The following is a 12,698-nucleotide window of genomic DNA, read 5'->3' as shown; positions in this document are numbered from 1 at the left end:
CAGTGGCAACAGTGATGTGGTTGTGCTCCCAAATGTGCATTTATGTTTTGTTGATGTGTTTTGTGTAGGATCATTGTGCTGCAGCTGGTTGTACAGGGGGTGGAGCATGTTGAGACTCTTAAGCTTAAGGTGTTCTTTTACAGGCCCTTTCTCTAGCTGGCGATCAGCTCTGACTGGGAGAAGCTGATTGAGGAAGAGCTCTTGATCTGTGATCGGAGGAGAGCGGCCATGTTTGCCAGAGCGAGGGGTGTGAAATGACCTGAATGTTACGCTTCTCCTGGGGGGGGGGCCCTCTTACATCTGGAGCTAATTTTGTCCCATCGCTGCATAGACCACAGACCGCAGACAGTACAGAGGGGACCTTCTTTTGGGGGGACCATTTTTGTGAGCGGAGACCCTGTGGATGTGAGGGAAGGCCCGTCCCTCTCCACAGCTCCAGGGATCTGTGTATAAACAGCACCTAAGCGCATTTCAGACGGTGACAGCTCACACTCACACAGCAGCGGCTGCTGCTAACTGTGACCACCATCGTGAGTGACTCTCCCCGGCTAACTCCGCTCTGCGTTTCTCTGGGGTATGTGCGTGTTATTAAAACAAGGTCCTCTGCTCACGCAGAAACTGAGGGGTCCTCCCATTTTCATACAGGCATACGCACGGACGCCATACGGCTTCCTACGGGTCCTCTGTGAGCGGCGAGGTCAGGAGGCTGTTGGGTAATTTCGCAGAGGGGCATTCTGGGACCTGGCTGCTCCCGGGTTGTTGAAGAGCAGGATGTTAGCGCAGCTTCCCTCTCTCGCCCTGTGGAATAGCTCAGCTGGCTCCGCCCACAGAGGCACATGAAGCTCATTTTCTCCCCAATTTGGACTGTCGAATCACGCCGCAACGCAGCCTCGCAACCTCTGCTGTCAGTTCGGGAGTGGGCAGCCAATAGCGTGCCCTCCTAAGCGTGTGATGTCAGCTGCCCCTTATTGTGGCACCGCAGTTCTCCAGTCAGCCTTGCACAGACGTGAGTCAGAGGAAGGCCTTTTATGTGCAGCTCAACCAACACACACCGCGCACCCGATTGGCTGAAGTTCGCTGGTGTCATCCTGGCTAGCTCAAACCCTCCCACCCTCCCGTCCGTACCGACCCCCCCCCCCCCCCCCCCATAAAGAAACTATCCTAATATGGACATCATTAGGAGGTGACAATGTAAAGTTACAGTGCAGAGATATCAGTCACTCCTGGAGGAAACTAGATGTATAAATGGATTTTATGGCAAGTGGGAATGTGGTCTGGATTCAGTTAACATTTGGCGTTTAGTTTGACACAATTAACTACAAATTTGTGTTTTTCTTTTGGTTTTTGTATGCTCAGTAATCACGTAAATTAAGTTGCTTAAGTGCATTCCTGAACAGTAAAAATAATGCTTGACTTTATTAAGTTACAGATGAATGTCGATTGAATTCAAGTCAAGCCTTAGTTTCATCTTAATCTTATTATATCAGTGGTAATTTAATCACCTGTTACATCGTTGCGGCCATATTGTGTTCTGAGACTATGTCATCTTGTGTGTCTCCTCACAGGAAGTGAGGTAATGCAGCCGAGCTGTCTGAGGCCACGCCCCTTCGGCACGGTGCGCATGTCCTCCCTGCGCAGAGAGAGGGACGAGTCGCGCCTCTCCATCAGCCTGTGCGACCTGAGCGCGGAGGAGGAGGAGGAGCGCCTGCGCCCGGCCCCTTCGTCCTGCCCCGTCCCGCAGAACTCCCTGAACTCGCAGCGCTGCTCCCTGCTCCCCCCGCGCCTGGACGGCGACCTGCGCTTCCACCCGCTCCACGGGGCCCACGTCGTCCCCGTGGACCCGCGGACGGTGGCGCGCTCCCCCGAGCGCGGGCGCGAGGACCGGACCCTGGCCTTCACCGAGCGCCCGCTCTGCGCCGCCGAGTCCGTCTTCGTCAAGGTGACCGTCGGCCCCGGCCCCGCCCGCCCCGGCTCCCTCTCCTACGGGGTCACGACCTGCGACCCCGGCGACCTGCGGCCCGGCGACCTGCCCTGCAGCCCTGAGTCCCTGGTGGACCGCAAGGAATTCTGGGCCGTCTGCCGCGTGCCGGTGGCCCTCCACAGCGGGGACGTCCTGGGGTTCACGGTGAACGCGGAGGGGGAGGTCGCTCTCAGCCACAACGGGAGGAACGCCGGCATGCAGGTCTGCGTGGACAACTCCCGCCCTCTGTGGATGTTCTTCGGTCTCCATGGCGCCGTCACGCAGCTGAGGATTCTGGGTAAGTGCTGAGGCAGACTGCACCATCCCACACATACTGTATATCCATAGATCATAAGCTAATATCTTGCACTGAACAATTTTCCCCATCAGCGAGTATCTTTTGAGTAGCCTAACCAATGTGTTCTTTGTTCTTCATGATTTCTTAATTGTGCACATTTATTTTTCGGTAGTTTCAGCGACTTCTTCACTTGTTTAAGTACTGGAAAAACTTCAAATTGCCTGAAGGTAATTTATTGAAGTTTAGAACAAATGCGGAGTGTTTGCGTGAATCTCAGTGCCGTTTGCCAGAACTTTGACTCACAAAGGGAGTTATTTATAAGTAGGTGGGAGTGACTCAGAAGGAGCTGTTTGTGGAAGCTCAGAACAGAATGTGAAATGTATGAAGCACAGGGTGAGTAGTTCTGAAAAGATGAGGATGGGGGGGGGGGGAATTAGCAGCGGGCTCGAGTACAGTTCTCGACTTATTTCCCTTGGTGAGAAAAAGGTGTACCGCACGGAAGACATTTGCAAGAACGTTTAGTCACGACACGCTGGCTTTTAGTCCCTGCTGACACATTCAGAAGGAGTCAGTGTGCTTCTGGCTGGCCTTTTGTGTTTCTGTGCTGTGCGTCCGTAGTCCTGTCGATCTGTGGTTGTGTCCATTAAAAAAACGATTTCCTGTATAACAATACTAACCACGCATTAGATTTTTTTTTTTTTTAAAACCTTGATACGTGGGTCCAAGGCCCAAGGTCTGTGTCACACTTTGTCACCAGACAATTCACCTGTTTCTTTTTTCTACTTGGAATAATGACAGCCTGACTGCTCCTACCCGAAACTGTGTCCACACCCCGGCAGCGAGCAGCACTTTTAGGGTGTGTGTAGCATTGTGTGCTGTTAGCAGAATGGAGAGCTCACACAGATGAGTATCCACTGAGTCACCGAGGACCCGCGCAGATTGAATAGCTCAGCTCTGAAGGGCCCTCGTCATTCACACCGCATCCAGCCAATCAGTTCAGAAGGACTCCGAGTACAACTGGCAAAGCACTGACAGAAGTCCGTCCACTCAACCTGCCACTTTTCCATTAACACCAGTCCTTTGAAAGATAGCGCCTTCAAGATTATGTGCGTGTCTGATGGGTAGAAAGCGTCGTGTTCTCCACCAAGTACACCACCCCCTGAAAATCACATCACACCTGCTAACACAACCTTAAAGCCATATTGGAATTTGTGATTTTTTTTTTCTTAGTTTATGTAATAAAAGAATATGAGGAAAAAAAACCTGTTCCACCCAACCGTTTGGTAACAGGGTCAATGCTGAAATGAGTTAGTGTGGTGTTCACACTTAGAGGAATCTTTGGGCTGAAGGTGAGAAGCATTTATTAAGTGGAAAAAGACACTGGCTTAGGCTCCTGGTAGGCCTTGGTCGCCTTCCGGAGTGCAGCTAACGGAGCGTTAGCTCTGAGAGCTTCCGGAATGTTCTACAGGTGTCCACCTGTAGCAGTGTGGCACGTCTGGGCTCTCAGGTAAGCCCTGGAGCAGTGCTTACCTTTCAACACATCACACGTTTAGTCAGAGCCCCACAGCTTTTCACTCTAACTTCCCTTACGCACAGAGAATATATTTTTACCTGATATCTGTGACACGAAATGCTGTGTTGATAATATTTTCAGCGTATGCAGTGTAACAATTCAGTGATATCAACACATACCACTGGCCTGTTTGTAAAATGCGCTTTGAAATGTTTGATAAATTCTATTTTATTGAGAAATGTTTTGAATGCATATATAATTGAATAAATAAATCCTTGGCAAAATTTTCCAGTTATTGCTGCTTTGGTCTCAGTGGGATTTAGCTGAACAGAATTGTTAAGTGCCTCCGTATATTAAATTGTATTATTCAATGTATTCCAGTAATATACGTTTCTTGTGTGAGAGTACTGCCAACCAAAGCATTGTTCTTGTCAAAAATAATATCGACCCGTGCTCAAGGGCAGATTCTAAGATCAACGTCACATTCGGCTGTGGTGTAAACAACAGCTATAAAGCTGTTTCAAATGCAACAATGGTTCCCGGTGCTCAAAACTGTCATTATGGCGCATTTGTGTTATGAATATGATCATTGTACGTGCAGGCTGGTGCTGTGTTAGATATACACACCAACAGTGGAACTTACAGGGTAGTAAGGAAGTTAGCATCTGGCTAAATTGGGCCAGATGGAATCAGGTCAGCACGTTGTATGTGGGTGGGGGGGGGGGGGGGGTGGGTGGGGGAGGGGGGGGAGGCAGGGGGCGGTTGTTCTGCCTAAACTGTACCATCACAGAAACTACAGTTTGTACCTGTTCTCTGCAATGGAAGATACACAGTAAACTGTCCAGTGTTCATTCAACACTAACCGTGTTAATTCAGCTCTAACAGATAACATTTGGTCTACATTGTGTAAACATATGGGGCACATTCAGATTGAAAAGGAATAAATTTGCCATTTGCCTTTATATAACACAGGGATTGGATGATGACAATAACTGGAGGTGTGATCTGCCAATGAATGATGGTGAAACTTTAAATATGGATAAATATGGATGTTTGCTCTAGCAAAGTAGACCTATCCAGCCCTGCTCCTCTCAGGAGGGGCTGGATAGGTCTACAGCACAGTACACCTGCTGAACCCCTCCTGTCTCCTGAGAGGAACGGGTCTGACCCCAGAGGCCATCTCACAGTCACCCAGAATGCACTGCATGGCAGATAGACTGTGTGGCAGTGCCTGCCTTCACAGGAGCACACGTGCATTTCACTGCATGTGCTTCTGGAGAGCTCACATACTGCGGATATCATCGAGGCTGACATGTTTCCCCACAAACCCCCTAACTGTGGACATGTTCCAGCTCCTGATCGAAGCGGTCTGACGATGACAGCTTATGGCGATAAAATAGAATGCGCAAACCACACAAGAGGTTTATTTGCAACACTGGAGCATACTTCTTGCCCGTGGTGCTACCTTGTTTGGAAGAAGCAGTGCTACCTGTTTGGAAGGAGGCAGTGCTTCCTGTTTGGGAAATGGCGGTTGCAGGTGACTGGGTCGGCTTTGCCGAAAGTGCAAGGAGACGTTTGGTGGCGCCAGTCCCGACCGCAGTCTCTCATGCCTGCCTTCTCCAAAAACCAAAATAAGAATTTGGGAAGGGAAACTTGTTTACCCAGTGTATGCTACTTTATGGATTTTCTGGCTTGAGTTAAGTATTTGTTAATAGCTTACCGGTCTGATTGGTTGTTCTTGTGTAATTAGCTTGCAATGCCATTGCACTGATGAAGGAAATCCGATATCCTGGAAAGTTTAAATCTTTCTGTCTGACTTGCAATTTAGAATTTTTCAGTCGACTCATTTCTGGAGGGCACGGGTTTGTCTGAGTGTTTCTGATCTAAAACTGGCCAAAGTCAGGCCTAGAGACACTTGTATAGACAGTAGACATGGCCTTTGGCAACGCCGAATCCAGCTCTTTGCTGCGTGAAGGGCTTCAGCTTTATGGCTCCCTGGGTCTGAATGTCTCCAGGCTTTCACACAGCAATTTGTGCGATGAATCATTTAAGGGACTCACTGGAGAAAATGAATCATAGGTGAGCTGATGTGCGTTTTTCAAACTCCTCATCTCACTGGGGTTTATATCACCCAGCAGAGGCGCAACACAGTCTTGGGGAGAAACTGCAGAAACCCAACTGTGTCGGATTCACGTGACACATTTTTACCACCCTTATGTCTGTATTCAATGATAATAATAATGTTAATAATGTTAATTTTGTTTTTCAAATTCATTATGACATACTGTACATACAGGACCAGGCAGAGTGCTGAAATGTGTAAGAGTGCAGAGTGTCCAACACCAAGAGTCAGGCTCTCTCTGCTCATTCTGGTGAAATTCACTATGAAGTGATCATCACTCTCCCCTTCGTAACTGGCACACTTCATTATGTGATGAAATTTGACTTCTTGACTTGAATTTGACTTGAAATCACTTATCTGTGAAGCCAAAAGGTGCTTTACATTATTCAGAGACCCGTGGCACAGGTGCAGGTAAAGGGCAGTGGAGAGAATGGTGTGTTGAGACAGTAAAAGGGGTACGGGCGCTCTGATTGGATATGAGAGATGCTTCAGGCGCTCTGATTGGATGTGAGAGATGCTTCAGACGCTGTGATTGGATTTGAGAGGCGCTTCAGACGCACTTTAAAACCTGAGGGACGCTGTGCTGTGCTGCGCGTGGGCAGGGAGAGCGCGTTTAGCTCAGAGGGCTGTTGGCTGGGTATTATTCAGCCCGCTCCGTGTGTGTGATGCGTTCCTGTGGAATGCCACTTTGCTCACGCTCAGACGAGCTCCTCGCCACCTACGTCTTCCCCCCACCAGCGCTAATGCTGCTCCTGTCTGGTCTGCTCATCGTCCCCGCTCTCTCTCCCTCTCTCATCCTCTCTCTCCCTCTCACTCTCTCTCTCTCCCTCTCGCAATCTCTCTCGCTCGCTCTCTCCATCTCTCTCTCCCTCTCTCTCTCTCTCACTGTCTCTCCCTCTCTCTCTCTCTCTCTCTCTCTCTCTCCCCCTCTCTCTGGCTGTCTCTATAACTCTCTCTCACTCTCTTCCTCTCTCTTGCTCTCTCTCCCTCTCTCTAACTCTCTCGCTCTCTCCCTCTCGCTTGCTCTCTCACCCCCCCCCCCCCCCCGGCTCTCTCTCCCTCCCGCCGGTTTTGCTGTGTGTCCCGCTGGCTGGGAGACAGACAGACAGACAGACAGACAGGCGGACGGACGCAGCGGAGGAGGCAGCGAGCGTGAGTCACAGGCTCCCGTTCCGTGCTCGGCGCTCGACGCACGCGCTCAGTGAGGTCTGGAGGCCAGCTGATGACTCGCGTTACCGCCGCACTGCTCAGACTTTCAGAGCCTTACAGGGTTCCAACGGCCCGTCCGCGCTCGCTGCGCAATTTTTACATCCTCAACACCTTTTTAAACTTTCCAGTTTTTGCTCACACCATAAACGCTTTTTTTTTTTTTTTTTTTGCACAGCCAGCTAGTGCAGCAGCTAAGTGCGACTTGAGGCACGTCGTGATTTAGCATCTGTGCTAGGGCAGGAACATGCAGGGTACGCTGATTCAAATAAAGCCTGCGATTATATAACATTGCGCTCAAATTGCCTTTGAGTTTGAGGGTGTCATCATGGCTACCTCTGCATGCCTGTGAGGGTGGGGGGGCTCAGTGGTTGTTGTATTTATCTCTCAGTGTCAAGCTGAAAAGCAACATACCGTAGCCGTTTTGTTTTATTTTATTTGAGATCAGAATTTGAACGCTTTTTGTCTCTTGTTTGGTTGCATTCACATTGCTTGCTTATCTCCAACGTCCTGGAGACAGAGCTGACGAACTGTGGTTGCCGACCGGGGCAAGTAAACGTTTGCTTTCACACCTCGCTGCTTGATCTCGATATGAATGGAGGCGGAGCTTGTGAAAGCCGCTTGTCACATGGTAAAGGCACGCCTCGCGCGGGGACGTGACGTACGTCCTGAAAACTCCGTCGCCATTCCTGGACTGGACGGACTGCATTCTGGGGCACAGACTGATAATGCACACAAAGACAAAGTCTGCAAATGTTGCCCTTGCCACGCCAGAGAGAGAGAGATTATATGACAGAGAAACCCGACATCGATCCTGGGGGTGGCGTTTGTATATAGACATGAAGGATATCTGATTTCTTGATAGAGGTTGCTCATATCTTTAAAAATGGCAGTGAGGCTGCCTCTAAGCTGGATGCCTATTGGACGTCACAGCTTCCTGCTGGGGCTGTGGCTCCGCCCCTGTTGTCCTGAGGGAGGGGCCGCTTGTGTGTTCCATCAGAAACAGGGCCCCAGTGCGAGGGCCAGAGGATTCGTCTGAGACTCAAACCTCCCTGTCCTGACACTCATATGTCAACAGCCAATCAGAAATTAGTATTTATTTATGTACTTATTCATGTTCATTCTACCTCATAGGATTTGATGTGTATATTCAGTCAAAAAAAGGGTAAAAGGCACCATAGACAAAGTATATTTGGCATATTTTAAAGATTTTAAACTATGCTGTGAAGAAGTATCCAGTGTTGCAAAAAAAAACAGCTTGTGAACTTGTGGGTTGTGCTTTCCAGGGATGTAGTGTAGAAACCGTTTATCCACCTTTTTAAAATAAAATGCTCACCCAATTTCCTTTTAAGGGCGTTGATGGGCCATTCACATTGTTTCAGTTTTACGCTAATGCTTTATTCTTGTAGATTTTCTACATCACGTAGCGCTATTGTATGAGAGCGACGTGTCGTGGCCTTAGAAGTCATGTCGTCATGCCTTTTGGGTTCGTTAGCATTTTTGGCCGAGGGGAGAAATGAACGCCGTTTTTCTTATTCCTTCTAAATAATTCATGACGTCGGGGCGTTTGTTTGTATTCGAAAAATAATGCCTTTTGCCTATTTTTTATAATCTAAAAATCTTGAGTAATAAAAAAAAAACAAATTGCCAACGGCTAAGTGGCACAATTACCACATCACTCATAGGGCTGTATTTCCAGTTACCGTTCGCACACATAAGCCGTTTGCCGTTACCCATTAGCGTAATGAATTATGCTTTTTTTATTTTGTACAGTTGAACATATCGCTGTAAACATAATTATTGTTGTTATTGTTGCTGTACTTGTTAGGAATTTGCTTAAGTTATTTCAGTACTTTAGGAAATTTTACAAGCAATGCTTAAATGCTTTGAGCATCGATTTTCTTGAAGTCAAAATGGTCAAATTCACAGCTGTGCCTGTCCTGATAGGCTGCTGTAGCTACCCTGCAAAGCCACATTTCTAAATTAATGTTAGCTAGCCCTATAGATCCTCTACCGACATACAAACAATTCAGTTGGTCTGCCGTGCACAATATCTCATTAAGAAAACTTCCATTTAAAAACATACACTCGTGGGGCAGCCTGTAGAGCACTGTTCACATGCTCATTAAGAGCCGTGACATCGGTGGTTCAAGTCCGACCGCGCAACCTTTGTCGCATGTCTCTCCCTCCCTCTTCCCTGTTCTTCCTGTCTCTCTACACTGTCCTGTCCAATAACACTGAAAAAGCCCTATATATATATATATATATATATATATATAAACATACACTTTCATTTTCCTTAGGCAATGGAAAGCATGTTTGGTTTGTCTGTACCAGTTTATTTTGTTTCATATGAACTTTACCTCTGTGAATAAATCATTTTTGGTTTGCATTAGTTTCAGAGGCTGTTAAAACTAATTTTACTGCCCATTAGTTATAGTGTTTATGATAATTTCACTTCTTTAGGGTGATAATTGTATTACTGACAGAAACAGAAAATCATGTGGAAATATAGATTTAAAAAAATAATTCTATTGTTAGTCATTGATTACTTGCAATATTCATATTGATACTGTATATTTATTATTTTCCCTTTGTGTGATCTGTGTAAATTGAATACAGACACCACATAATTTAGGAGATGGGTGTTATTTAATTAAGAAAACTGATATTGAAAATAGATTTAATAAAGGAATTGGTTATGAGAGGGGACTGAATTGTGGGAACAGTAATGAACAGAATTTTAGTGAATTGATGCTAAAAGATTGAATGGGAAACAAATGACATGAATCTATCCTGCCAAGTGTGTGAATTGATCTGAAGAAGGGATTGATGCCAGCCCTGAGGTGAATGGCGATTAAATTGTTAAAATCTTAAAAGAGGGTCAGCTCGTTTCTGCAGCACGCTTGGCGGGTCCTGCTGGTGCTCCAACTGTGTACGGCAGGCTGGAACCTGAGCGGGACCAGAGTTTACCCACCTTCAGAACCACTACTGCACTGGTGCTTTCCATGTTATTACTGTTAGCTGTCATCATCAGACCCCTCCACCCGACAGAACGTGCTGGAACACGGTCACAGCTCAGGGATTCGTGGGGGAAACACGTCGGCCTAGATGTTATCCACAGTAGGCTATGTGGGCTCTCCACGAACCCATTCAGTGAGATGCACGTGCGCTCCTGTGAAGCAGGCACTGCCACACATCCATCTCCCACATTCCGTCGAGCGTCCGTTTCGGGAGTGAAAGGGGGAGCGAACTGCCGCCGCGTTCTCTGCGTCCGCGTGCCGCTAACTGGGGGAAGCGCGGGCGGCTTGCCCCTGGTACGAGCGTGCGGGTCTCAGCTGACCACCGTACGAGCCGCTGCCTGCGCCGGGGCATGGGTTTGGGCTGGGGCGCGGGTTTGGGCTGGGTCGCGGGTTGGGCTGGGGCGGGGGGTAAACACAGCTGCTTTTAGCAGACTGAAAGCAGGACGCGACGCGGCGGGTGGTCCGCCTGACCAAACATGGCAGCCCGGAGCAGCCCAGAGCAGCCCGGAGCAGCGGGGAGCGGGGGGGAGCGGCGGGTGTACCGCGCGGTGCCAGGGCCGCTCTGCGTTAGCGCGCCGCGGTGTGTGCGTTCCTGCCCCACAGCCCGGGCCTCGCGGAATGTGCCTGCTCCAGGCCGCTTATTTTCGCCGTCTCGGCGAGGCACAGCTGGTTGCGGTTGTTGTTAATCTCGCTGGTGAAACGGGGGGTGGGTGCCAGTCTGGGGGGGCGGGTCCCAGTCTAGGGGGCGGGTGCCAGTCCGGGTTCTGGGTGCTGGGGGGTCAGCTGCTGCTGGGCTTATCAGAGCCATCGGGGTCATTCTGGGGGAGTCAGAGACTGAGGAGTGACCATTCAGGGCTGATACAGATATCATACTGTACACAACGCAGTGAGGAGAGGCCCCCTGTGTAATACCTGCCTGGCCCTTTCTCAGTCCTGACTAATACCTCAATAATGTATGCGCACACACACGCACGCATGCATGCACAGACACACATACACACACACACACACACACAAATAGACACACACATGCACACGTACACACACGCACGCACGCACATACTCACATACACACACACGCACAGACACACACACACACACATGCACGCACATACACACTCACATACACACACACACACACGCACATACACACTCACATACACACACATGCACAGACACACACACATACATATACACACATTAGTACAATTCATATAATTAATTGGGTTAAATATTTTCAGATAATAACAATAATTATTATTATTATTATTATTATTATTATTATTATTATTATAATAAATATGATGTGTTACTTTAGTTCTTCACACAGTTTTGTTCTTCCTGCTGGTTTGCTCCTATCCAGAAGCCCTAAATTGAAGCAGTGTACATGATGAGCACGCTCAGTGTGAGCGCACCATCGCCATAGAAACCCCCACTGCCCAATGGAGTCCCACAGCCTCAGCATGAATGCTGTCCGCTCTCACTACAAACAACTCACATATTTCACATCTCATTCAGTCCTAGGTGTGACTTTATAAGGACAAAAAAGAGATTACTCTTCCTGGGTAATCCTAATTCATTTGAATTTCTTAAGGTGCATTTGCTATTTAATAGTTAATATTTAATAATTTGCTGTTTAATCATGGGGAGTTAATACAATGTGATTTTTAAACCCCCCAGACATTTTACAGGCTTCTGACCTAATTACATTAGTATTATTCTGTATGCACGTTTGCTTCATTAGTTTTTATGAGTGCAGCAGGCAAACCAAGTAAGGAAAATGGATTTGCATCCGAATGCACTTAAAAGTAGAGACACAACCAATGACCTACTCTTAAGTACAACTTCGCACACCACAGGATATTGGGATAAAGGCTATTTAAACAGAACGTTGTTGAAGTGTTTTCACGACCCAGAACTTTCACAAGCGCAGTTTGCAAGTGTAGGGTACCGTTGTGTTGATGTTGTTTTTTTATTTAATGGTTTTTCAGAACCTTAATGAATAGAAAACGGGAGCATTTTAAAAATTCTGTGCAGTCAAATCTCTTTAGTTTCCCCCTTTTCCTAGCCCAGTGGGATGAAATTTTCACTCAGGACGCCTGCAAACCAGTCGACACCTTCCACATCACAAGCGAAGGAAAGCTAGCTCTCCGCTTACAAATGCACCGAAGGCAGGAAACAAAGACACACTAAAGACGAGTAAAGTGTGCAGTGTGGGTCTCCTCCACTGAACAGACGACAGACACGTCTCTCCCTGGGGATGGGATGGTAATCTGTACACACCTGGTGAAGCACCAGGACACGCCGATTCGCTCATAACCTGGCAACCCTATCTAACCTGGGCCCACCCTACCACTGGCTAGCTAATCAGGCATTCTCGCTCCAGCCTTGGCTAAAGGCTCAAGCTGTGCGGTGTGTGGCTTCAGTGGGGCGCCAGATCACAGCTAAACCCCCCTTTCCTCTCTGTCTGTCGTGGCATTTGTGTTTCCAAGCCTCTGTCCTTTTGAGAGGAATCTGAGTTGCTGGTATTCCCCTGACCTCTGAAGGTATGCAGAGTCTAAAGTGCCTCTTATCAA

General features: G+C 48.1%; 1 protein-coding gene across 2 annotated transcripts in view; it reads left to right on the top strand.

The window, feature by feature from the left end:
- Positions 1-12,698, top strand: part of LOC118218476 (E3 ubiquitin-protein ligase NEURL1-like) — a 77,216-nt gene that overhangs the window by 57,747 nt on the left and 6,771 nt on the right. For both annotated transcript variants that reach the window (XM_035401152.1, XM_035401153.1), the window contains exon 4: positions 1,566-2,258. In XM_035401152.1, coding sequence (XP_035257043.1) covers positions 1,566-2,258 — 693 coding nt within the window. The remainder of the gene's footprint in view (positions 1-1,565; positions 2,259-12,698) is intronic.

Source organism: Anguilla anguilla, chromosome 18 (genome assembly GCF_013347855.1).
Source record: "Anguilla anguilla isolate fAngAng1 chromosome 18, fAngAng1.pri, whole genome shotgun sequence".
Classification (NCBI taxonomy): domain Eukaryota; kingdom Metazoa; phylum Chordata; class Actinopteri; order Anguilliformes; family Anguillidae; genus Anguilla; species Anguilla anguilla.
This window is presented reverse-complemented; position numbering and strand designations above follow the sequence as displayed.